General features: G+C 41.3%; 2 protein-coding genes, 1 long non-coding RNA gene and 1 pseudogene across 4 annotated transcripts in view; all 4 read right to left on the bottom strand.

Annotated features, from left to right (window-relative positions):
• The window catches only part of LOC306825396 (uncharacterized protein), a 498,202-nt gene that overhangs the window by 22,185 nt on the left and 449,008 nt on the right, over positions 1–27,009 (bottom strand). Inside the window, exons 17-18 of the mRNA XM_079346114.1 lie at positions 26,237–26,410; positions 20,923–21,096 (exon numbers count right to left, since the gene is read on the bottom strand). Coding sequence (XP_079202240.1) covers positions 20,923–21,096; positions 26,237–26,410 — 348 coding nt within the window. The remainder of the gene's footprint in view (positions 1–20,922; positions 21,097–26,236; positions 26,411–27,009) is intronic.
• On the bottom strand, positions 34–7,729 carry LOC306825788 (protein NLRC3-like; the record flags this gene model as incomplete). Its single annotated transcript, XM_079346744.1, has 5 exons — positions 34–265; positions 2,091–2,264; positions 4,949–6,947; positions 7,153–7,385; positions 7,674–7,729. The coding sequence occupies 5 exons, from the start codon at positions 7,727–7,729 to the stop codon at positions 34–36; spliced, it is 2,694 nt and encodes an 897-aa protein (XP_079202870.1).
• On the bottom strand, positions 7,756–9,317 carry LOC306825406. Its single transcript, XR_013779256.1, has 3 exons — positions 9,074–9,317; positions 8,804–8,920; positions 7,756–7,857 (listed from the first exon to the last, which is right to left on the bottom strand). It is a non-coding gene; the product is annotated as an uncharacterized lncRNA (long non-coding RNA).
• On the bottom strand, positions 13,905–16,284 carry LOC306825787 (carbohydrate sulfotransferase 1-like; annotated as a pseudogene). Its single transcript has 2 exons — positions 15,893–16,284; positions 13,905–15,031 (listed from the first exon to the last, which is right to left on the bottom strand). The product of its transcript is annotated as a carbohydrate sulfotransferase 1-like (transcript).

Raw genomic sequence — 27,009 nt, 5'->3', positions numbered from 1 at the left:
TGGAGGTCAGAAACATGTGAACATGAAAATGTTTCAGCTGATAATCAAACACATGAGATGTAAAACACAAACAGAGAAGAAGTGAACTGATCTCAGAGTCTCCAGTCTACAGTTTGGACTCTGCAGAAAATCACTCAGCAGCTTCACTCCTGAATCCTGCAGATTGTTGAAGCTCAGGTCCAGATATCTCAGATGGGAGGGGTTGGACTTCAAAGCTGAGGCCAGAGAAGAACAGCTGATCTTTGACAAACTGCAGCTCCTCAAACTGAATAAAGAATAAAAGAAGAGAATAAAAAGAATGATGAATGAGATGATAAGAACATAACTAGGTCCAATCAGTGAGTGTGTCCCTAAAATAAGTAGAGAGACTTTGTCATTGTGTTATTGTGGATCATTCAAATGTCAGCTTTCTACAGACATCATCCAAACATTCATCCAGCTGTTCATGTCAATAAAGACACCAACATGTTACTGATCTCAGTCAAGATTACACACCCACTACTCTACTGAGCTACACACACCTGGGACTGTCTGTGTGTGTGTGTGTGTGTGTGTGTGTGTGTCTGTCTGTGTGTGTGTGTCTGTGTGTGTGTGTAAAATCAAACATGTTCTATAAAATATCTATAATTTAAATGTATTTATAATGAAACTGACTGTTTAGTAACAAATCTTTAAAAAGGTAACATGATCATGTGTCATTCTTGTTGAGGGTCAGACGCTTCATTTCCTGTTTTCTACTTGAATTGTTTTAGCATCATCATGTGAAGTCTACGTCTATATGGATGAAGGAAAATCTCCTTTATGGACAGAGCAAGTCTGTCTCTTTATCAGCTTCATGGTTCCACCCTTAAACTCTCTTAAAAGAGACAATTCTGTCATTCAGCTGTGATGTTGTTCAATCCTTACAGAATCCTTTAATGGGTGGTCTTAACCTTCACGCCCTGTATGGAATAAGCCCTTATTAACAGCTGCTGCTAGAACACTGACAAACTGAACATGGAAACTTCCAGGGTAGGCTTAGACTACCCTTTAAACCACCTGGGACACATCATAAAGGATGAGGCCTTTCACTGACTTCAGACTGAGGGAGAGAACTTCAGGGAGGAGATTGGTCCACTGCCTCCTCTGACAGCTTATCCTGCATCAAACACCAATGAGAGAGGGACTTGGGCTTATCCCTGACCACTGTGGGAGGCTGCTTTTAAAACACTACAGCCTTATCTAAATGTGGAAGATATACAATTCCTAGAATTAAAATGACACATATGACCTTTATCACACCAAGCAGATTTAAGAACATGTAAAACTCCCTCTCACATGTGTGCTGTCATGGCTGTGGTGAGACAGGAACACTGATCCATCTGTTGTGATCTTCTGTGAGGAGTTCTTCAGGTTATCTTAAGACTGTCTTTTATTCTGAAAGTCCAAATAGCATTCTGTCTGATAGTCTACCTTCTTGGCACCAGAGTATAAACATACAGTAAGTAATGGTGATGATGTGCTGATAATGACAATCATTCATGTGACTGTGTTGGGTAGCGTCACGTGGGGCGCTGCGCCGGCAAAGAAGCGCTGTGTCTTCATGTTGTCAGAAGATAAGTGGACAAATCCATGCGCAGAACTTTTAATCCGTTCACATTGGCCGGGGGAGGATAAATACATTTCCAGGGAAACTAAACCGTTTCCAGGACATTTGACATTTTTTCTCATTTGACATGTTTTCCATGACTGAAAAATGCATTGATCATTTTCCAGGTTTTCCAGGACGCGTGGGAACCCTGATTCCAGGTTTTACAGCTGCAGCTGTCAGAAGAAATGTACCGTCACATCTTCATCTTTCTTTAATATATGATCAGTATCTCTCTCTTGTTCTCAGTGATTTCCCCCTCAGGTTTCATTTTCTCACTTCATCTTGTGTTCGTCCTTTTCTGATGACAGAGAGACGTTTGTTGTTTTTGATGACAGCGCTGTCTGAAAGACTGACATCATCTCATGTTTGTACTTTATGTTTTAAATCCTCGACTGACTCTCTTAAAGTTTAGCTTCTCATCATATTAATGTGAAGAGAGAAATTAAACCTGTAGTCTTACCTCAGAGTCTCCAGTCTACAGTTTGGACTCTTCAGTCCAGCAGACAGCAGCTTCACTCCTGAATCCTGCAGCTCGTTGTAGTTCAGGTTCAGCTCACTCAGATGGGAGGGGTTGGACTTCAGAGCTGAGGCCACGACTTCACAGTGAGTCTCTGATAGTCCACAGTGATTAAACCTGTTGTAAAACAAATGGTAGATAATGTTATTTAAAGGAACGTCTTCATATTTTCATCCAATTTTAATTTTGTTAACAAACATTTCCATCACTTGTAAACGTGTTTCTCTGATGTCATGATTTAGTTCTGATTTCCTGTTTTTAGTTCTCATTGTTCCCTGTGTGTTTTCTGATTTGTATTATAGTTCTAGTCTTCACTGTTTCCTGTCTTACTTTGTATCCTTGTTTCCTTCTACAGGATGTTGTCCGTAATATTTTTTCCTATGTTAAGGTTCCTAGTTTGGCGTTTAGTGTTTTAAGTCTCGTCTTTGGTGTTTCCTGTTTTATTTTGTAATATCTTGTTGAGGTTGTGTTTTCAGTGTCAGGTTTTTATTTGTACTTGTGCTCAAGTGTTCTGGTCTTGTGTTTCTTGTGTTTCCTGCCTTGTTGATGACCCTGATTAGTCTCACCTGTGTCTGATTGTGCCATGTCTATTTAGTCTCTGGGTGCATTCGGATTGTCCCTCCTATCTACTTTTACTATCCACCTTTCCTTAACCCCGTGAAAACATCACAGGGCTTAGGAAAGGTGTTAGGAGACTTCATAAAGGACTTAGTGAAAGGTGTTAGGAGACTTCATAAAGGACTTAGGAAAGGTGTTAGGAGACTTCATAAAGGACTTAGGAAAGGTGTTAGGAGACTTCATAAAGGACTTAGTGAAAGGTGTTAGGAGACTTCATAAAGGACTTAGGAAAGGTGTTAGGAGACTTCATAAAGGACTTAGGAAAGGTGTTAGGAGACTTCATAAAGGACTTAGTGAAAGGTGTTAGGAGACTTCATAAAGGACTTAGGAAAGGTGTTAGGAGACTTCATAAAGGACTTAGGAAAGGTGTTAGGAGACTTCATAAAGGACTTAGGAAAGGTGTTAGGAGACTTCATAAAGGACTTAGGAAAGGTGTTAGGAGACTTCATAAAGGACTTAGGAAAGGTGTTAGGAGACTTCATAAAGGACTTAGGAAAGGTGTTAGGAGACTTCATAAAGGACTTAGTGAAAGGTGTTAGGAGACTTCATAAAGGACTTAGGAAAGGTGTTAGGAGACTTCATAAAGGACTTAGTGAAAGGTGTTAGGAGACTTCATAAAGGACGTAGGAAAGGTGTTAGGAGACTTTATAAAGGACTTAGGAAAGGTGTTAGGAGACTTCATAAAGGACTTAGGAAAGGTTTTTTACAGAAAATGAAGTTTACAAAAAACTGATCTAAAAATGTTTGAGCCTTCTTACAGGTGAAATAATCCCAAAAACCACGTGGTGTGAATAAAAATAAAAGGTCGGGTTTATTAGAAACCAGGAAACTTCACTGTGATGGTTTTATAACATCAACATCACATTCAGAGTTTAACACAATAAAAAGAAATGAAATGAACACAAAGGCTGTAAATATTTATAAGTCAAATCAATATGCAGATTGTCTCCACATGTCTCCTCTCACAGATCGGTCGGCACTTTGTTATCTCCTTTGGTAAAGGATGCTCCAGTGTTTCCTAAAGGAGGTTATAAAGGAAGCATTGAGCCTCCTTTCCTTAACTCTTAGAGAATTCAAACGGCTCTCATCATGGCCGCCACTTAACTGCTTCCAGGGTTAAAGAAGAAATGTGAGTGTTAGTGGACAGGAGGGACAATCTGAACGCACCCTTTGTCTTTGTTACCCTCTGTGTCAAAATGAGACAAAATGAGAGCGAACAGAAAAAGTGACCAGATCACGTTTGTTCCCAACACATCGTGTTGCCCTTTTCTGTAAAGTATTGTAAATACTTTGTTTGTTTTCTTTGGTTTGTTCACTGACCGGGATCTTGGCACATTTTTTACATGGTTGGATATATTTTCTTTGGTGAATAAAAACCCACCAACAGAAGTTTTCCCGACTGAGCCATCATCTCTTCACTTTTAAAAACGAACCTGTGACAAGCTGCATCTGCTCATAAAGTCAGAGCAGAACAAGCAGCAGACCGGGGACTCAATTTATGTTGTTTGTTGTCATAAATCACTCTGTTACTTTTATTTACCTCTAACCCCGCTGTCACATGCTCAACTTTATCAAAGCTCAACAGAAAAATAAATCTTGTTTTTGTAGCTTTTAGTAAATTCATTATTCTCAGATGGATTCTTGTTCGGGGTTTGTAAAGTTGTAATAAAGGGGCAGTTCAGAGGAGAGCGGCCAATAAAATCATCCATGACTTCAATCTGTGATCTGATCCAACACAACATAATACCTGACTAACACAGTTCAATGTACTGAAATCTATTATTCTGGCTGTTTGACTTTTTGATCCACCTTCTGTCTGTAACGTGATGTAAGACATGACTGTTGGTAACTTCACTCATCATGTCACTGTTACTAATCAACCTCTCGTTAGCTGTGTTACTTTAAGTTCTTACTGTCAGCATAAAGTCAGGACAGACAAACTCATCAAACGTCCCTTTTCACGCACGCTAACACAACTCAGACTTTACTCTCGAGTCCATGAAGGAGGACAACACAAATGTCCGAGAGCTTTGACTCAAGACAGAGACAAATATTCTTCATTTACTGAATATAGATGAACTCTGTTTTCACAAACAGAGAGATTATATATTATATATATATGAAGAACTAAACGGCTTATTGCTACTTTATTTATACTCATATTTAATCACATCTGGACTTACTCTGCCTTCCTGCAGTTCCTCACAGCTGGAATCAGTCTCAGTCGTCCCTGGTCTGATGTCTTGTACTTCGTCAGGTCCAGTTCATCCAGAACCTCCTCAGACATCTGCAGCATGTAGGCCAGAGCAGAGCAGTGGATCACAGAGAGTTTCTTCTCTGATCTGTTCTCTGACTTCAGGAACTCTTGGATCTCCTGATGGACTGAGAGGTCCTTCATCTCCGTCAGACAGTGGAAGATGTTGATACTTCTGTCAGGAGAGATATCTTTACTGTTCATCTCCTTCAGGTTGTTGATGACTCTCTGGATCATTTCTGGACTGTTGTCTGTCTGACCCAGCAGGCCTCCTAAGAGTCTCTGGATCATATCTGGACTGTTGTCTGTCTGACCCAGCAGGCCTCCTAAGAGTCTCTGGTTTGACTCCAGAGAAAGACCATGAATGAAGCGAACAAACAGGTCCAGGTGACCGTTCTTACTTTTCAGGGATTTCTCCATGGCACCTCTCAGGAAGACTTCCAGAAATGGACCAGGACTTATAACTTCTTTAACCTTCTTTAAAAAAGTATTTCCAGATGATTCCCTGTGTTGGATGTCTTTAAGGAACGCCTCCACTACACCTCTCTCCCTGTTGGTGAAACAGTGGAACATGTAGACTGCAGCCAGAAACTCCTGAACGCTCAGATGAACAAAGCAGTAGACTGATTTCTGGAATATCAAACACTCTGTTTTGAAGATCTCAGTACAAACTCCTGAGTAGACCGAGGCCTCTGTGACATCCAGACCACACCGCTCCAGGTCTTCTTGGTAGAACATGATGTTTCCGTCCTCCAGATGTTCAAACGCCAGCCTCCCCAGCTTCAGAAGAACTTCCCTGTCGGCCTCCGTCAGCTCATGTGGACTCATCTGATGTCCATCACCGTACTTGTTCTTCTTCCTCTGTGTCTGAACCAGCAGGAAGTGTGAGTACATGTCAGTCAGGGTCTTGGGCAGCTCTCCTCTCTGCTCTGTGCTCATCATGTGCTCCAGAACTGTGGCAGTGATCCAGCAGAAGACCGGGATCAGACACATGATGTGGAGGCTCCTGGATGTCTGGATGTGTGAGATGATTCTGCTGGACAGATCTTCATCACTGAACCTCCTCCTGAAGTACTCCTCCTTCTGGGCATCAGTGAAGCCTCGTACTTCTGTTACCCTGTCGACACATGAAGGAGGGATCTGATTGGCTGCTGCAGGTCGAGAAGTGATCCAGATGAGAGCTGAGGGGAGCAGATTCCCCTTGATGAGGTTTGTGAACAGTGTGTTTAACGATGACTTCTGTGTGACATCAGACACAACCTCCATGTTTGTGAAGTCCAATGACAGTCTGCTTTCATCCAGGCCGTCAAAGATGAACAACAGCTTACAGACAGCGAGCGTCTCTGCTGCCACCTTCTGTAATGTTGGATGGAAAACACGGAGCAGCTCAAGAAGACTGTAGCGCTGATCTCTGATCAAGTTCAGCTCCCTGAATGAAAACAGGATCAGCAGACTGACGTCTTGGTTCTCTGAGCCCTCGGCCCAGTCCAGAGTGAACTTCTGCACTGAGAAGGTTTTTCCAACACCAGCCACGCCGTTTGTCAGAACCACTCTGATGGGTTTCTGTTGGTCGGGTTGAGCTCCTGTCTTTGGTTCCTGTTGGTCGGGTTGAGCTTCTGTCTTTGGTTCCTGTTGGTCGGGTTGAGCTCCTGTCTTTGGTTCCTGTTGGTCCGGTAAGGCTTTAAAGATGTCCTGGCACCTGATTGGAGTCTCATGGAGGGTCTTCTTTTTAGAGTCTGTCTCCATCTGTCTCACCTCATGTTGGGTGTTCACCTCTTCACTCTGCCCCTCTGTGATGTAGAGCTTAGTGTAGATCCTGTTGAGGAGGATTCTCCTTCCTGTTTCATCACTTCCTTCAGTCACATGTTCATATCTCCTCCTCAGACTGATCTTATATTCACCTAAAACCTCCTGCTGACCTCTATCTGCTGAAAGAGAAGAAACATATCCTGAGACTGGATTTATTAAACAAACAGATAAATGTGTGCTGCTACAAGAGAAGAAGAACATATTAAATATAACCAGGTTAAATTATATTGATACATTTGACTATATTAATGTAAATATTAACAGCATTAACAAATGTAATAAATGATAAGGTCTTGTTTTCAGACTCAGTGACTTCAGTCTTACTGATTTCAGTGCTGGACTGACTGGATATCTGCAGTCCTCGTCTTATTACAGGTCTTTGTCCACACTGGGGACAGGAGGACTCTCCTGATGAAGTAGACTGGTCCCAGTATGAGGTGAGACACTGTCTGCAGAACCAGTGTCCACAGCTGGTAGAAACTGGATCTCTCAGGACGTCCTGACACAAAGCACATCTGGACAGCAGCTCCTCCACAGAAACAGACCCCTTTGTTTTTCTGTAGAGATAAAAGATAAGATGAGATTCAAACCATTGATGGGGATTCAAACCTGGTTCTGCACAAAACCTAAAAATTAACATGTTTGTGTTTATTGATAATGCTGTTGAGTCTCTTGGGAAGTGTTACAATATTTTCTTGACTCAAGTCAGTGGTGTAAATAAAATCACTGTTTCACAAACATGCATCAAATGTCTATTAAATTATTCTATTGTTTCAACTCTTGTTCTTAATAACAAGCACATTTCTGTAGTTTGACATTTTGGGGATTTAAAGAAGTTTTCTTACTTCTGATCTGAGGGTCCTGGTTCATTACTGAAGTTTAGAGGAGAATCTTTAGACATGTCACTCTTCATAGAGACACAGCTGGACAGAGGAGACTCTGCTCTGTCCTCCTCTTTGTCTCCTCCATCACTCATCTTCTGATCTCCAGTTTGCTCAGGACAATCAATGACGTTCATGATACATCAACCTGAGGACAAGAAAAGACATACAGGTAAGACACAAACAGGAAGGTTATGTTAAATAGCGATGGTCAAGCCTCCATATTTTAATACCTACTGTGGTCCTTTTATTAATGATTTAATAGTAGAGACAGATTCATAAATCAGGTAGAGAGAGAGAGCAGGAAATGACACCAACCACTTGGCTACTAGCGCCCCCTACTGTGAACCTTTATGTGACTCTGCCTCTCTTCCTGTCTGCCTTAGTACCTGATCAAACACATCACTGCACTTTGTTTTGATCTGAAGCTGATTTGTCCTTCTGATCTGACTCCCTGCTTGGTATTTGACCCTGGTCTGCTTTTAGGATTTGATATACATTTAGTTCAAACATTTATCCTTCCTGTGTGTCTGATAATATTGAGGTTTAGAATTTTAAACTTCAAACATTAAAGCAGTATGTTAATATTTAACAGCAGTTATGACCTTTGGACCAACAGTTTTATTTCTAGAAGGATATAAAACAAAGTCTGTGATGCCTGTAAGGATCAAATCACGTCATAAAACCACCTTTGGTCAGATAGATGTTTTATTGAGACGTTAGTTACTGACAACATTTTATTAAGATCCATTATTTATCATAACTACTTTGAGGAGGTGGAGATTATCTAACATGAATGTGGAACATAAGCACTGTCGTCCTCTGGACTTTATTTCATCTGAGAGAAAACCAGCAACACAGACTGAGAGCGTCGACCGCAGGAGTCCTGACAAACAAGTCTGATTCAGGACGATTCAGATTTTTAGCTACACAACTTTTACTTGACCTTACTTCTTGACTAAAAGCTGAGAAAAGAGGAAGTACTCCACGTTCACAGAGCTGATCCTGTTCTGTCTCTGATCAGTTTAAATTATTACTCAGCATGAACCTGAGGTTAGAACAGTAAAGTCAGAATAATGTTAAATTAAACTCACCCTGTGTCCTTCTGCTCGGTCCACTCAAAATAGAGTCTGAGCTCAGACTGTCAGGAACTCTTTCAGTTTTATTGTTTTATGAGAAACCCATATCAGGTCAGAGTCTCTTCTCCTCCCCTTGTTATTACAAGAAATAAAAATTAATAATTTACCATCATCAGTTCAGGTTTCTTCATGACCTCTCTGCTGAGCTCACAGTAAAATGCATTAAGCTAACTAGGTTTGGATAGTAAGTCAGCAAACTTAACAGAGTAAGTTGGGATCACCTACCTTCAGCATGTTGTGGATGTCAGACTGGTGATGAAACAGTTTCCAGATGATCCATGATCAGATCACCCCCCATGGTATCAAGCCCCATGTGATCCATGGATCAGAATCATCATGGTGTAAAATAAATACACAGCCGTCAAATCCCTGTGCAGCGTCTGAGAGAAAAGAAGTCAGTGTTAAAGTTGTTCATGTGGCCGCAAACAGGAAGTATTTCAGTCTTTTAAAATACGTTTAGGTATGATGTTTTTAAGAAACGGGTCATATGTTATAATGTAAGTTAAGTTTTTAATAATGTATTAGATTTTAGAAACATTAAAAGAACAGTAGAGAAAAATGATCTCAGTGAACACTACATTTTACCTGGATTACGATAAATGAACGATTACTTTGTTTTAGTATTTTGCCCTCATAGTTCATTGACATGGTCTCTACTTTAATATACTCAATCAGAGCTGGGATATTTCTTCAAATGAAAGTGCAAAACTTTATTATTTTAAAGAAATGCAGATAACACACAAAATATAAATATATTTTCAAACTGAAATCCACTTATTTGAAAAGTTCACTTACATCGCTAAAACAATGGAAATAAAACATCTACTTATTGCAAACAAAATCAACTTTAACCATCTGAAGGTGCCATGTGCACCTTCACTAATGCTTCCTTTCCTTTAACTATCTTATTGCACTCTCTCATTGCCTGCTCAGTACTTGAGCTTTCATGTTCCTCATTAAACACACAAAGAAATTATATTATTGATGGTTTCAGTGCCAAACAACAACAAAATAAACACAAGGCACACAACACAACATAAGAAAAACTTTTGGACATTATCAGAAGTCTTTTTGTCTGGTCTGTGGGGAGCACAGTTAGAATCTATATCTATATATTTTGAATCAAACACATCATTTCTGTGTGACAATAAAGTCAGTGAGACCTCTCGTTCATGTTGATGAGTTCAAGTACAGCATTAAGCATCATAATAAAACAACTTCTACAGTGTTTTTAGTCAAGGCACAAAAAGTGACAGAGCTGGGATATCTGTCAGTCTGACTCTGTTACAAAGATGTTTACAGGTTTATATAGAGATTAATCATTCCCATTTATAAAAATTGAGTCGAAATACACAACTTTGTGAAAAATGAATGCCAGAGCATCCAAAATGACAAAAAGATCAGTAAAACATGTTTTGAAGTGTCCCCAAGAGGGTTAATGCTAATATTAGCTGTGTCATCTTGCTAGCTAGCTCAACTTAAAACCAGTCCTTTAAAGTTTAAACGTTCATAAATATTAATATAATAAAATCTCAGTGTACTCACGCGTTTCTCCTGTCCTCGTCTCACTGAAAAGTTTGAAAATATTCAGTTCTTGTGTCATTTTTCCTTCTTTTTGCCAACCATCACTTATCGGTTTAAAGTGGAGGAAGACAAAAAGCGCTCGCGCTTGCCGCCAAATACCGTCTCTAACGAGGCGTTCATGAGCGTCGGAGAAAAGACAATCTCAGCAGCACATTGTCCTCAGTAACCGTTTTCATGTGGTTATGTGTAATGAGTGAACAGGTCAAGAGTGTGCAGAAAGGCAGGTGAGTTAGTGGACCGACAGGAATGCAGTTATTTAACTCAGTCATCTTTACTGAAGATGTCGGTGTTTAGGTTTGAAGTGTGACCGTGATAAGGGCTGTCTTCCACTCAGCGAGTCTGTTTTTACAGTTTTTCCATTAAAGATACATCCAATAAGTATATTATATCATCTGTTTCCAGTAGCTGTTGACTACCACACATGCACTGCACACACTTGACTGAAAGAGAGCTGATAGGAGGTCACTGTGTTAAACTCAAACACTGGTCTGGTTGCTGCTAGCTAGGAACAGTCTTAACTCCGGTTTTGGACTTAAACTGAATTTACTTTAGATTAAAACAAACCCCAGCTTACTCACACATCAGTCTCCCTGTATTCTCTCACAGAAAAATGTAAAGATGTTTTCTTTCTTCCTTCTTGATTTCTGTCGATTCTTCTGGATTCAAAAGGTAACGGCTGCGTCAAAAGGTGCGGCGCATGCGCAGGACACGTCTTGTTTGTGTTGATGAGTTCAAGACCAACAGTCAGCGTCGGAATAAAAACAACTTCTCCAGAGTTTTTATTAATTTCACAACAAAGTGACAAAGATGAGACATCTGTCAGTTTGAGTCGATTACAAAGATGTTTGCAGGTTTATATAGAGATTAATGAAGAAGCAGGAGTCTTACATACATACATACAGTCCTACATAACAACAGTATCACCATCTTCAATGCTTTCTATAGCCTAGCCTTTAGTCTCATTGTGTTCATGTGTTCAGTGATTAGAGGTTTGTGTTTCTATTACCAGAAAATAATAGAATATAGTGTCTCTATTGTCAATACATAATTTGGCTTCATCTTAAAGTGCACACAGCTAAAAAGAAATCACAGAAGAGGAATATAAAAAAGTAACTCTAATTAAGGTAAAATGGGCTCTGTATAGTAAAGTTATTTACAGGTAGCAGCATAGTAAACTATGGATAGATATTGCTGAAATATAAAATGTAAATATCACACAATATGAACTAAACTGTAGCAGAAATATAAATATTGCTTAGTATGAGGGAAATGGAGGAACTAAAACATGTTGTGGTTCTTCAGGCAGCTGGTCACCAGGTCACAGACTTTGGATTAATGGAATTGTAATTCTTTTTAATCTGTGAATAAATAATAGAAGAAGATGAAGGTGTGTGAAGGAGATCCTACAGAAGTGTAAACTCCTGAAGGAGATTCCTCTCTGAAAATTAAATTAAGTAAAGATGAACACTAACCTGTGATCTATGTCACAGCTGTTTTATATCAATATGATAATTATCTTTGCATAACGTGTCAGATTTTGAGATCATCCCCATCGATTGGATTTGAAAGTTTGGTGTGTTTGAGATTTAGCTCATTTTAAAGCAGCAGCGCCACCTGCTGGACAAATATTGAAAGCTTTCTCCAAACAGCAGCCAAGCTTAGCTGCATCATGTGCAGCCCGATGACTCTGCTGGAGCCAGATTCACATTCAGCCCTGGCCGGGTCACCTCCAACTTATCCCACCTTTATAACACCATCACCATGACAACCACTAAACCCTCTTTAGTTGTTGTCTTTCTGTCTTCCTTTGTGTAAGTGTGTAATTCCTCTCCTGAACACTATGTGGAGCTTTAACTTAATGTGCTGAAAGCCAAGACTACAGGTGATCACAGCCAGGTGTGTGAATGAGAGCAAACAGTGTTGTGACCATGTCGGCCTGTCGGAGTGTAACCTGATCGTATTAGATGTATTAGCCTTCCTGCACCTCAGTGTTCTGTGCCTTCGACCACATAGTGAGGTGCTGATTTCAGCAGGTGTGAGGCAACCGAAGGAGAATTTTAAAATAAATAAATCTCTCATATCCAGTAGATGTTAAAAATGTGCTCAATCATTTTAGAATTCAAATTCTGTTTGTCATTTGACCCTAGTGGACACTCAAGGAACTGCAGGATCTTGCACTTCAGCGTTGGAGGTTGATGCTTGGTGCGTCTCGTGTCTGACAAGATTTTATTTATTTGTAGATTTGTTTCTTGAAGGTGTTCTGCCACTTGTACATTTGTTTTATAAAAATCTAAATCTCTCTCCAGCTTTGTAAGTTTTTATTATTTTTGACTTCCCAGCCACTGTAGTTATAATTCTGTATTATTAACACTAAAAGCACAATATATTTCTTTTTAAAGGATGTTTCATTTGATTCTTTGACGTCTGAAAGGAAAGTGTTTCAGCTGGCACATGGTTCTCTCATTTCAATCAGACTAACAGAAGAATATGCAGCTCCAGCGCTCCGATCTTAGAGAATATATTTGTTATAGGCAGCGGTGGATTCACACATGTTACCATCTGAGGTTTTTGTTGATCCCATTACAGAGATGTGATGTGTCCCGATAAACCAATAACTGCTCCTTCATCAGTGTTCAGATCCATTATAGATGCACTCCTTGAAGCAGAGAAAACAGAGACAAAGTGCACACAGCTTTAAAAGACGCTCACTGATCCCAGAAATAAGCTCCCACAGCTCGACTCCATGTCACAGTCTAAAACAACACATTCTGATTTCCTGTTGTTTCAGTGCAAGTCAGGGAAAAGATCACACTTTCAAACAGTACCTCAATGCAATAAAAGAAGGCGAGTTTGGGCGGCCCGCTCTGAGAAGTACAGAGAGTTAGGATGAAAGCTCTTTTCATGTCTTTGATAAAAACAGTGAAGAAGGAGTGAAATGAAATGACTCTGATGAAACAAGTGAAATAACGTTCATCCCATCAGCACGACGACAGAGAGGAGAGAAACAGTCCTGTTCCAAAGCTGCACACAACTCCTGTAAACTCCCCTCAGTGCTTCTGTTCAGCTCACCTCGCTCACGCTGTGAGGGACACCTGTGAGCAGGGGCGTGTCCACAGGAACGCCCCGCCCCCCAACCTGAAACCACAAACTCTGATTGGCTGTTTGTCTTTTCAGAATCCACATTCAGTCTGAGCCTGGCTGGTTGGTGTCTTTACATGTGTGTTAGTCCTGAACACTGAGCACATTGTTTTTCATGAGAGCAAACTCCTGCAGCCTGTCCACCTCAAAGTGAAGCAAGCCGCCATTACAAGTGTTTTTGACTTTGGAAATGGTGACTCTGAAGCAACATCTTCTGTCTGAGTCCTGAAAGAAGCTGAGGAGATGTGTCCCCGTCCTCTTGTGTGAGTGTGATTAGTGGTGAGAGGAGGGGAAACGGCAGCTCAAGGCGTGCATGTGCATACATGAGAAAGGCTCATGTGTGGGTGTCAAAGCTCAGGTGTTGGATTAATCTGTGCGACAGGTTTCTGAGCTGAGCTGCAGACTGAACCGGTTTGTACCCGAGCAGAGTGAGCGTGTGGTTGCACAGTCGCTGCACCGTCCTCACCATGTCCAAGCTGAGTCCAAGCCTCCAGCTCTGGGCGGCGGCTCTGGAGTCTCTGCTGGTGGAGTATCTGTAATTCCACTGGGAGGGAGCAGACACGTGACTGTTGGTGTTCTTTGAAATCCACAGACGCACTCACTCCCCCATCTCCAGCCCCACCAACCTGTAGATCTCAGCCGCCTTCTCCTCCGGGTCAAACGCCAGGTCCTCGTATCGCACCAGCATGTAGCGTCCCTGCAGCCATGCCGGTCTCTGCAGGCCGGTCTCTGCGGAGGCTGACATCCTTACAGGTGCTGCTGATCTGGGACAGGTCCACGTGACGGGGCTGCCGTCCCGTGGAGTTCCATGTCTTCCAAGCACGGAACTGATCTGGAAAGGTCATGATGCGGGAGGCCAGGACGGCTCGGGGGTCTCTCACCAGGTGGATGATCTTCAGGTCCAGGCGAGGGTCTTCGGTCAGGGTGCGCAGGTCGCCAACCACAGGGACACGCACCGTCTTTATGGCCACGTTTCCCCTCGACAGACACGACAGGGACGCTAAAGTCAGGTTCAGAGCGCCGCACTTCTTCGGACACCAGCTTTCATGGGCAGGTCTGAGGCCACGCCCCCGCCTCCCTCCGAGCACGTGGGAGGGGCACAGAGGGCGTGGCTGGAGCTTCGACGGAACAAGGCGCTGGTGACGTGGTCCTGCGGCTCAGGGCGGATGTAGCTCTCCATGAAGTGAAGGTCGCAGGCGTAGAGGTTGAGGAGGAGGTCCCTGTACGCTCCCAGGAGCGCCCGGCGGTCCGGCCGGCGGCGCGGGCGGCTGCTGCTGGAGTTGGCGATGGCCTGCTGCACGTGGAAGAGAGGCTCAAACACGTAGAACACCTCCGGGTGCTGGTTGAGCAGCTGCCCCGTGAAGGACGAGCCGCTGCGGGTCGTGGCAAACAGCAGGATGTGTTTCCGTGGCGACGCCGCCTGCATCCAACCGTCGTCACACAACGGTCTCCACCTGGAGTCTGCAAGAGAGCAGCACAAGCATCAAGACTAAATGAGTTCTTTCATTTCAGAGAGCTGAATCTGTTCTCGTCTTGACTTCCACCCAGGAGAACGTCAACACATCAAGCTGATGAAGCTTCAACAGCTCAGAGAGTCAAGATGCACGAGTCAGTCATGTGGTTACAGGAAGCAGCCCATCTCTAAATACATCACTGCTGACCAGGAGTTGATGAGCACATTAAAGGAGATCAATTAGAGAATCAGGGATGTGTCATTTCTCCGTCCTGTTCTTCTTGAGGGAGGATTTAATGAGCTGTGGGAGTTTGTCTGTTGCTTCACTTACACCTTTGCTGACACGTCTTTCTCCAAACTGCTTCCATGTCCAACTTATTCTGTGACCGTGTCCACTTTGATCTTGTTGACATGATATCCATGCAGACTCTGTGCTCTGATGTGAGACCAGTGATGAGGTGGCAGCAGCAGCAGCTCAGGACGATTTTGGGAACCAGAAGGTCACCGGTTCAAGTCCCAGCACCGACCAAATCTGGAAATCGGTCTGATAGCGAGCTAGCGCTTCTGAGCTGTGTGTGTGTGTGTGTGAAACTCAATGTTCATTGAATTTCCCCTGGCAGGATCAATAAAGTTTATCTTCTGCTATAAACAATATGAGCTCCTAAGCAGCCAATATTTGGACCTTTCTTATTTTCACTTATTTCAATAACTGCAGGTAAACTTGTGCATATGGTGGTTTTTATACTTGAGACAGTTTGCAGGTGTTTGTCTTTCCTCTCGTCTGTCCTTTACTGAAGCTTCAGTCTGCTTTGACTCTTCAACATACAGTTTGTATGAATCCTCAGTGCTGATTGGCTGTTGGAGCGTACCTCTGTGTGGCGTGGAGCTGCAGTGGGACGCTCCCTCACAGGGTCCAGACAGGGAGTCCCTCAGGGTGCGGATGGCGGTGTACTGCACCCCCAGAGACGCACAGACCAGCAGCAGCAGCGTCTTCCAGGAGCACTCCATCCTGCCCCCCCACCCGGCTCTGCAGTGAAAACAAAGACACACAATAAGACTTGAGTCAGTTTAGTTCCAGGCTCGTTTGACTCCCTCAGACCTCCACTGATGGAGCAGTTGAAGTTCCTGCTGCCAGGAGCTTGTTAAAGCGTCTTTACATGAAATGAACATGTGGGAGACTTTCCCTCCCTCTCACTGTGCTGAACATGTTTCACCTTCACACCAACTTTATTTACACACTATTTGTGCTATGCTACGCTAACCAGCTGCATGTCGTAGCTTTAGATGAGCAAGTAAGTCAAACAGAGTATTTACCAAAACCACTTCCTTACAACACAACATTTGTAATATCCAGCTTCAGGAAAAGGTTGCTTCCTCTTCGCTTGTTTCAACAGACACAATCTCTCCTGCAGCATCTGAACCACGAGGAACAACAAGCTGAGATTTGTTCTGTGTAAAAACACGACTCAAAGGAGGGACGCTCTCCTGTCCCTCTCAGAGACAGCTTCACACACACACACACTCCCCTCGTTCATTAATGATGTGTGTGTCCCGGGCAGACTCTTGTCCTCAGGAACAAATCACGCAGAGCTCAGATCGGCTCTTGATGTTCCATTAATCACAAACAGCGTGAAACCAAAGGCGTTTACTGGAACCGCCATCATTCTGTTTGAAAAGGGCTGAAAGCTGCAACCACAGGAAGTGAAGTCATCGGGGGGAGAGCGTTGCTTTGTTGGACACAACCTGCAGATTTAATTCTTCCTTTCTCTGGAGTCCAAACAGAACATCAGAACATTTTATATATATATATATATATAGATGATTGATCCCGAGGGATCCCGAGGGAAATTCAAGGCATCCAGTAGCAGTATACAGACAGGCAGGACACACAAGACATTAAGATGAAACCAGACATGATTAGAGTGATAATCATTAAAGTGACCAGTGCTCAGTAAGGTGACTATCAATAGCCTGTCTGTCCGTGGAGCATGACTGTGACAGCAGTCTGTCACTGAACATGCTCCTCTGCCCGGTGAAGCTGCTGTGCAGAGGGTGGTGTGTGTTTCATGTTCTACTAGGGGACTACCCTAACCCTAACCCTACTCCCAGGGGGACAATGGATGAAGAGTTTTTACATCATTCTGTGTCAGTTTACATGAAGCTACCAGCTAACTAAAGAGTGCTAACATTAGCATGCTAACACAACAATGCAGGACACAGGTAACTGACGCTACCAGCTAACTAAAGAGTGCTAACATTAGCATGCTAACACAACAATGTAGGACACAGGTAACTGACGCTACCAGCTAACTAAAGAGTGCTAACATTAGCATGCTAACACAACAATGGAGGATACAGGTAACTGATGCTACCAGCTAACTAAAGAGTGCTAACACTAGCATGCTAACATAACAATGCAGGACACAGGTAACTGACGCTACCAGCTAACTAAAGAGTGCTAACATTAGCATGCTAACACAACAATGGAGGACACAGGTAACTGACGCTACCAGCTAACTAAAGAGTGCTAACATTAGCATGCTAACACAACAATGGAGGACACAGGTAACTGACGCTACCAGCTAACTAAAGAGTGCTAACATTAGCATGCCAACACAACAATGCAGGACACAGGTAACTGACGCTACCAGCTAACTAAAGAGTGCTAACATTAGCATGCTAACACAACAATGGAGGATACAGGTGATTGAGGCTACCAGCTAACTAAAGAGTGCTAACATTAGCATGCTAACACACCAATGGAGGATACAGGTGATTGAGGCCCTGTCCTTCATGGACAACACACACCACCCTCTGCACAGCAGCTTCACCGGGCAGAGGAGCATGTTCAGTGACAGACTGCTGTCACAGTCGTGCTCCACGGACAGACTCAAGTTTATAGTGTTGATGCCTTGTGTTATTTAAGTCTATTGTATTTTTCTTTAACCCCTTTATTTAATTAATGTAAACTGGCTCATAGCTGCTCTTTTTTTCTTTTTGCTATTGATGCTGTTTATATTCCCTGTTTTACTGTTTTTTGGAGCTGTTGTAACATCCACATGTCCCCCATTGAGGGATCAATAAAGATGATCCTGATCCTTAACTTTCTAAAACAGCACATGGCCGTCAGGTGAACTGCACCAGTAACCTGTCGCTCGCTCTCCCTCACATGCTCGTGGAGCCTAAATATTTGATACTGGACTCAAAATCCCCTCTCTCTGTTATCCACTGATTCTTAACTTCAGATAGATGACCGCTGAGAGTTTTACGACGTCCTGTTGGGAGGCTCATCCAAGCCACAGGGGCGTCTCCGGTGACTCTCTCATGGGGGCACTAAACTGAGAGTTACCATTGAGTTCTTTGATCCTTCACCTCCAGATAAGACGACTGACTGACAACAAGTCACAAGGTTAACACTTTGAATGACAGATTTCCAGAATATTCAGAGATGACTGTCTCAATGAGAGCTCATAATTAGTTCAATATGGTGACTTCATAAAGCCTTTTATTTACTTTTATTCTTCTTTGACTTTAGTTATAAGGAATTCAACTGTTGAGTTGTTGGATCCTTGTCTCACTATGGGTGGAGCAAAGCCCCGCCCCTTTTCTGCCTGCTGCAAAGGATGAGACAGGAGGAGTTGAAGAGTTTTTGTTGCGTCTTGTTTGAGTCTTCTTTGTTTCTCGTCTTTCTGCTGGTCTGATCACTTCTCTCAAGATATCAGTCTTTTTGTCTTTATAATTTTAAGCTGTTATGGAATATATCGATCTAAATCTGTGAACCCACAGAGAGCTTCTCTCTCTTCCTCTGGATTCACACTCCCTTACAGACAAAGTTAATGACTCTGACACCAAACTGAACTCGTTGGGGGGTTCGCGAGACGCAGAAAACACCTTCAAAGAATTTCAATACGAATCTGCTAATCAGAAACCGGTTTGTTCCAGCCCTGAAACAAACCAGAGACGGCTAGGTCAACATCTACTGTATGTCCTGGGATACTTGATTTACATGACAACCAGATACTCCTCCGGCCTCCTCTGGAATTTGCCTAATGGATTTTATAGCCACATCTGTTGACCAAAGAAAGAATACCGCCATGTTCACTTTGTATACTAACGAAAGTTTATTTGAATGTTCAGGTGGATAAACTTTCTTAGGACATTGAGACGAACATTTTCATCCAACCAGGGTTCAAATCCGACCATGAACAGCGGAGTTATCAGAAATCAAACTTTCCAAATTCTGACCAACGTGATCTTGTTAAAACTTGCATGGAGCACTACTGCCCCCCAGAGGTTGAAACGGAGAAGGTACCTTAAGTACGTTGTATGGTGTATTCTGTCAGAACAATTAAAATTGCATTTGATAACCATTATAAATTATATATCCAGATGTTATTCTTTTTCTATCTTCTAAAAATTGTGTTTTGATGTCATGTGTCGTTTCTTCTCGTCACATCTTCATTAAAAATGTTTGAGCCTTCTTACAGGTGAAATAATCCTAAAAACCACGTGGTGTGAATAAAAATAAAAAGCTTTATTAGACACCAGGAAACTTCACTGTGATGGTTTTATAACATCAACATCACGTTCACAGTTTACCTCTGGGTTTAAGATCGTTTAAAGTTAAGGTAAATTATTACAGAGCTAACTTTTATGATCTGCGTCTCTTTTCTGTTTTTATAAACAAGGTTTTATTGGCCTTTTACAATTTCTCCTATTAAATCATCAAATAACATCAAATCATCTCCACAAACATGATACAAGAATGTATAAAAGCAAAGTTCACCTTCTTCACACAATAAAAAGAAATGAAATAAACACAAAGGCTGTAAATAATTATAAGTCAAATCAATATGCAGATTGTCTCCACATGTCTCCTCTCACAGATCCTTAGTTTTCCTGAACGCTCCGAGACGGGTCGGATGAGCCAGTCGCTTTAAAAGTTGTGGCCGCAATGAATTCTGGGTCGGCACTTTCTCATCTCCTTTGGTAAAGGATGCTCCAGTGTTTCCTAAAGGAGGTTATAAAGGAAGCAATATTCAGGTGCTGAGTCTGCACCTGGATCCAGACATCCATGTTTGTAGTTCTTTTAAAAACTCAGTGAAGCCTCCTCTTTGTTTGGATCCAACAAAGAGACGACTGATTTATTATCAGACGACCAACGACTCGTGGTTACAAACACAACTTCAAACTTTAACAGGTGGCATCAACTTCTACTGTTATCTGTGAATAAGAGTGCAGCACTGCACATGTCCACAGGGTGGTGCTGTAAAACAAACATTTATATCCAAAGAGTTCATCTTGGCTCGTTGAGTCATGAAGCAGTTTAAGTTCAGAATATGAGAATAGAAAACAGTCCGAGGTCATGGTCCTGTGTGTGACGGTGGAGCTGATCTCAGAGCAGCTCAGACTGCAGCACTGAGACTCATCTGAGCTGTGATTGGTCCGTCAGTCTCCCAGTAACACGGCCCAGTTACAGACTCACCAAACACCAGCTGCTGCTGCTTCCAGCTCTGTGATCGTCAGGAACAACAGGATCCTCTCTTTAAACACTCACTTCCATCTGTTGATATAAAAAGACATAAATCAGAGAAATCATGAGTTATAATCATATAAGATCATTATTATTATTATTATCATATAAGATCATTATTATTATTATAATCATATAAGATCATTATTATTATTATAATCATATAAGATCATTATTATAATTATCATATAAGATCATTATTATTATTATCATATAAGATCATTAATATTATTATAATCATATAAGATAATTATTATTATTATAATCATATAAGATCATTATTATTATTATAATCATATAAGATCATTATTATTATAATAATAATCAGCAGAGACCAGGACGGACTCAACTTAACCCTTTGCGTACATCAGAGTCTCCAGTCTGTAGTCTGGATCCTTCTGAAGGTCCCTCAGCAGCTTCACTCCTGAATCCTGCAGATTGTTTAAGGTCAGGTTCAGAAGTCTGAGATGGGAGGGGTTGGACTTCAGAGCTGAGGCCAGAGAAGAACAGCTGATCTCTGACAAACTGCAGCTCATCAAACTGAATAAAGAATAAAAGAAGAGAATAAAAAGAATGATGAATGAGATGATAAGAACATAACTAGGTCCAATCAGTGAGTGTGTCCCTAAAATAAGTAGAGAGACTTTGTCATTGTGTTATTGTGGATCATTCAAATGTCAGCTTTCTACAGACATCATCCAAACATTCATCCAGCTGTTCATGTCAATAAAGACACCAACATGTTACTGATCTCAGTCAAGATTACACACCCACTACTCTACTGAGCTACACACACCTGGGACTGTCTGTGTGTGTGTGTGTGTGTGTGTGTGTCTGTGTGTGTGTGTAAGAGAGAGAGATAGAGAGAGAGTATGTATGTGTGTGTGTGTCAGTGTGTGTGTGTGTGTGTGTGTGTGTGTGTGTGTGTGTGTGTGCTTAATAATCAAATATATGTCAGTTCAGATAATCTTGTGTCTTCAGTTTTGAACATTTAATACAAATCAGAAACTTTCACTTTAAAGACTTAAAGAACTCCATTTAAAGTATTTTGTTTAAAGGGTCAATGACGTGACGCTTATTTTTTTGTGTCTATGTGATTTGCTTACATTTAAAAAGGTTAAAATTTTAAAATAAACTGACATATTACTTGCATACATTCCTTTTTTTGAAGACCTAGTCTAAAATATATGGTTTTAATATATTTTAAGAGAATATTTGCGGGATAATGGCAAAAATGTCATGTGGTGTAACCCTAAAAACTTTGTACGAAATAGTTTAACTTGCTTAAAAAGGTTAAAATGTTAAAAAAAAACATGCTATCAACTAGTTTGGCATAATCTTACACTAGATTTATTTAATAGTATATAAAAGTAATAAAACACAGTTGTTCAGAATATTATATTCTATTTGGGCAATTTTGTCAAGTCAAAGTCCTGAAGTGTCAAGGTGGTGTAACCACCATTCAAGGAGCCATTTTGGTAATATGATGCAAGAAGACAATGTGACAGGAAATGACATCACAGAGAAGGACCCCTGCTGAGACTAACTGCCGTGTGCCACGGTCAGTAACTCTCTTTCAAATTTGAGATAATTCTACATTTTTGGGGTCCGGTCAGGTATGCTTATGGTTACATGTCAAATGGTATGACCCCAGGAAAACATTTATTCATCTTCATCATTATAAAAACCAGTGTTTACTTTAAAAATTATGTTTGAAATATTCACACAAAGCCTGTGTATAGGTGTCCATAATAATGCCTGTCAAATTTGATTTGAAATTGAAATGTCAAATGGTGTAACCGGTTACACCATTTGACTCCTATTACAAACGTCTCTGTTAGAGGCCAGTTTTATCAAATATCAGTAGTTTATGATTCTGATTTATGTTGTAATATGAACTACTTACTATGTAGAACTATTTTTAAGTGTAAAGTATTAATTATTAATTTAATAATGTAGAAGAATTAAGTAGGTGTACAGTGACACCTACCTTTAAACATGAACAGATAAATGTTAGTCAACAATTAAAAAGTTCATCTGTAAAACACAATTCATTAAATTTTCTGCTGTTTCATAATTAATACAACATAATAGAGCCTCTTTCCCTCCAACAGATGCCTCTTTCATGTAAAGAAAAAGTGGCTCAGCACAGAGCATGCATGAATGCCGATCCTGCAGCAAGGGCCAATTACCTTGCCGAAAGACGGGAAAGGTGACACACACACACACACACACACACACACACACACACACACACATTATTATTTATTCCTGATGCAGCCCAGTGCTCACGTTGTTATAGAAAATACAGTGTATGATGCAGGATTCTCCTGATGTGAGTTCACAGCGCACGTCCACTGAACGTAATCCACACAAACATGCACACACACACACACACACACACACACACACACAGACACAGACACACACACACACACACACACACACACACACACACACACAGTTAAAGTCAGAATGATGTAGTGATTCAGGTGTTTTGAAAGAGTTAGTCAGTGGGAATAAAAGAAGGCAACTGTTTTTACAAGTATGTAATTGTTTTCATTTGTCTGTTTGATTCATAGTTATCGTAGGAGAAAGAGAGAGGGCAAGAATAAAAATACTCCAGTAGTCGACCTTTAAAAAAAAAAAGCAGGAGAAGATCAGAGAAACTTCAGAGAAAAGAAAAGGGTGCTTTCTGATGTGCTGAACTTAACTCCACCATCTATAAACACATCAGCAGATGATATTCAGCAGCTAGACCATCCTGATCCAATGTGTAATCACCTTGATGATCATGACTATGAGCAGCCAATTGGTGAGGGGCTGCAAGCATCCTCAACCCCTGAAAGGAAAGAAAAGGAAACAAAGAACAAAACCTACTGCTCAGTGCTAAAAGAGAGGGAAAGGCTGAGGTCTGAACTTCACAAAGTTAAAAGGGAACTCCAGGCAGCAAAACTCAAGACACAAAACATACAGAGGAAACTAAAGAAGCAAAAGGAAAAACAGAAAATGGTGATCGAAAAGAACAAACCGAGACTCAAAAAGAAAGCATCACAGGCGAGAAGAGAAGAAGTGGCCAGCTTTCTTTGCAGGGATGAGAATAGTCGCATGTTATCAGGCAAAAAGGACACTGTGACGAAAAATAAAATCAAAAAGCAAAGGAGGGTACTACTTTACTCTCTGAAGGAACTCCATCCACAGTACAATACAACAGTCAGGAGACACCTCAAATTGTCATACAGACAGTTTGTTAGGTATTGTCCTTTTTATGTAACACCAGCAAAAGACTCTGACAGAAATACATGTGCTTGCATAGAGCATGAAAATGTCAAGCTGCTTGTTGACAAGTTGTATCAGAGAGGCCTTCTTCTGACCAACAGCATTTCTGACTTGCTGGCATCTATTGCATGCAACACTACCAGCAAGACTTGCATGTATCGCACCTGTGCGGAGTGCTGCTACAATGAAATCGAGTTCGAGGGACCTTTGGAGGCAACTCTAATAACATGGCAGCAGTGGTCCAGGGTAGTCTCCTCTGAAGAAGGGAAAACATTTACCAACTTTGAAAAAGTCACACAAAGTGGTAAGTGTGATGATCTGCTGGCTTTGCTTAACAAGAAGCTGGACTCTCTTGCGAAGCATCAATTCAACTGGCTACATCAAGTGAAAACACTCAGAGAGCTAAAAGAAACTCTGTGCGAGGATGAAGTCTGCATTCACGTAGACTTTTCAGAGAACTATGGCTGTAAGCTCAACAGGGAAACTCAGGCTTTCCACTTTGGTGGAAGTCGCAAGCAGGTTACAGTCCACACCTGTGTGGCGTATACAGCCTCCTCATCAATCTCCTATGCCACTCTCTCTGCCTCTCCTCGCCATGATGAACGTGCTGTATGGGCGCACATGGAGCCTGTGTTGAGGGATGTCAAAGGCAAATGTGAGACACCACCTTGCACCCTACACATCATCAGCCATGGACCAGTGACCCAGTACCAGAACAAGAAAAACTTGTACCTACTCAGCACAGTGCCTTTTCTGTATGGCTTCCAAAGGGTCACATGGAACTTCAGTGAGAAATCGCATGGGAAGGGAGCTCCTGATGGAGTGGGTGGGGCTTTAAAGCGTATTGTGGATACAGCAGTCAAAAGAGGCACTGACTTGCAAACAGCAGAGGAGCTGTAAAACTTTCCTGAAAGATCAGCCCTCTAGCATCAACTACTATTGGATATCAGAGGAAGCCATTGCAAAGTATGATGAATCAGTCCCAACAAATGTCCCAGCCGTGAAAGGCACACTCAGAATTCACCAAGTGACCTCTGAAGTGCCAGCTGCAATGCAGTGGAGGGACATTTCATGCTTCTGTGCAAGACCTGGTACCTGCAACTGCTATGGTCCGCAGTAGATTTCCCAAACCTACCAGGAAACCACCCCTCAACATGTCACAGCAGGATCTGAAAGGAATGTTCATCCTGGTCAGATATGAAAGAAAGCCTTTTGTGGGACAGGTCATGCAGGTGGTGGGTGACGAACTGGAAGTGAGTGTCTTCACCTGGCCTCAATCACCTGATCTCCTTTTCTATTACAAGTCTGATGTGCTGAACATTGTCTCTGAGCCAGAACCTTTGAACTCGCGTCATTCAAAACTCACAGCAAAGGACTGGAAACACTTCCAAGCACACACTGCCTGAACTTTAAGATTCAGAAGTTCTCCTCTCTGAAACAGCGTGCATGGCACTAAAAACAAACACTCTGCTTTCAATCCCCCTTCTGTTTCTATCTATCTATCTATCTCTCTCTCTCACAGTTTTTGATTATTAGATGTTAGTTGATGATTCTTGTCACATTGTTTTCTACAATAAAATAAGTTCTTGTTCTTTCACTCTAACACACACAAAGTTATTTACTCAAGCACTCTCTCTCTCTCTCTCTCTCTCTCACACACACACACACACACACAAATAAAGTTAATTTAACCTTGAATTCATTTTACTGTCATTCTTTGTGTCATTTTTTCAAGAAACAGTGACCTTTGACTATAAAAGCAACACAGTCAGTTGGTGTAACCAGTATTTTTCATGAAAATATTAAAATATACAGAAACATTAATGTGGAAAATAAAGTAACCCTCTATTGCAGTGCAATAACATGTTTTAGAACATTTTCAAAGGATGATTATAGTTTATGTCCCACTCAATGTATTTAAAAAAGCCTGAAATTTATATTTGGATGTAATCCTTATTTTAAAAGCAGTTAATTATTTTTATGGCTGCATTTATGTGCATTCTATTTGGATTAAATATTTAAAATTTATCATTCTTTTTCGGTTACACCATTTGACATTTTCAGGCACATTCCGTGTGATTTTTGTAAAAAAATTGGAACAAATGTTATTTCAAATGGCATGAAACCAACAGGAACACAAAATGTACATTTTGACAGACCTGATGAATGCTTTTAAAACAGAACTTTAAAAAGTTTTTGAATTTCTCATCTTGCCAACCCTTATTTGTCACTGACCCAAAAATCTGATTTGTTGATGATGCAGATTCAAACAAGAAAATCAACATGAACAGCATTCAATCTAAAACTTCATGGAGGTCAGAAACATGTGAACATGAAAATGTTTCAGCTGATAATCAAACACATGAGATGTAAAACACAAACAGAGAAGAAGTGAACTGACCTCAGAGACATCAGTCTACAGTTTGGACTCTGCAGAAAATCACTCAGCAGCTTCACTCCTGAATCCTGCAGCTCGTTCCAGCTCAGGTACAGATATCTCAGATGGGAGGGGTTGGACTTCAGAGCTGAGGCCAGAGAAGAACAGCTGATCTCTGACAAACTGCAGCTCTCCAAACTGAATAAAGAATAAAAGAAGAGAATAAAAAGAATGATGAATGAGATGATAAGAACATAACTAGGTCCAATCAGTGAGTGTGTCCCTAAAATAAGTAGAGAGACTTTGTCATTGTGTTATTGTGGATCATTCAAATGTCAGCTTTCTACAGACATCATCCAAACATTCATCCAGCTGTTCATGTCAATAAAGACACCAACATGTTACTGATCTCAGTCAAGATTACACACCCACTACTCTACTCAGCTACACACACCTGGGACTGTCTGTGTGTGTGTGTGTGTGTGTGTCTCTGTGTGTGTGTGTGTGTGTGTGTAAGAGAGAGAGAGAGAAAGAGAGAGAGAGAGAGAGAGAGAGAGAATGTGTATGTCTGTGTGTGTGAGGGTGACTGTGTGTGTGTGTGTGTGTACCTTATCATCAAATATATGTCAGTTCAGATAATCTCGTGTCTTCAGTTTTGAACATTTCATAAAAATCAGAAACTTTCACTTTAAAAACTTAAAGAACTCCATTTAAAGTATTTTGTTAAAAATCAGATTTGTTGATGATGCAGATTCAAACAAGAAAATCAACATGAACAGCATTCAATCTAAAACTTC

This window comes from Symphodus melops (genome assembly GCF_947650265.1).
Source record: "Symphodus melops genome assembly, chromosome: 6".
NCBI classification, from domain to species: Eukaryota; Metazoa; Chordata; class Actinopteri; order Labriformes; family Labridae; genus Symphodus; species Symphodus melops.
The sequence above is the reverse complement of the archived record's forward strand: the minus strand, read 5'-3'. Positions and strand labels throughout refer to the sequence as shown.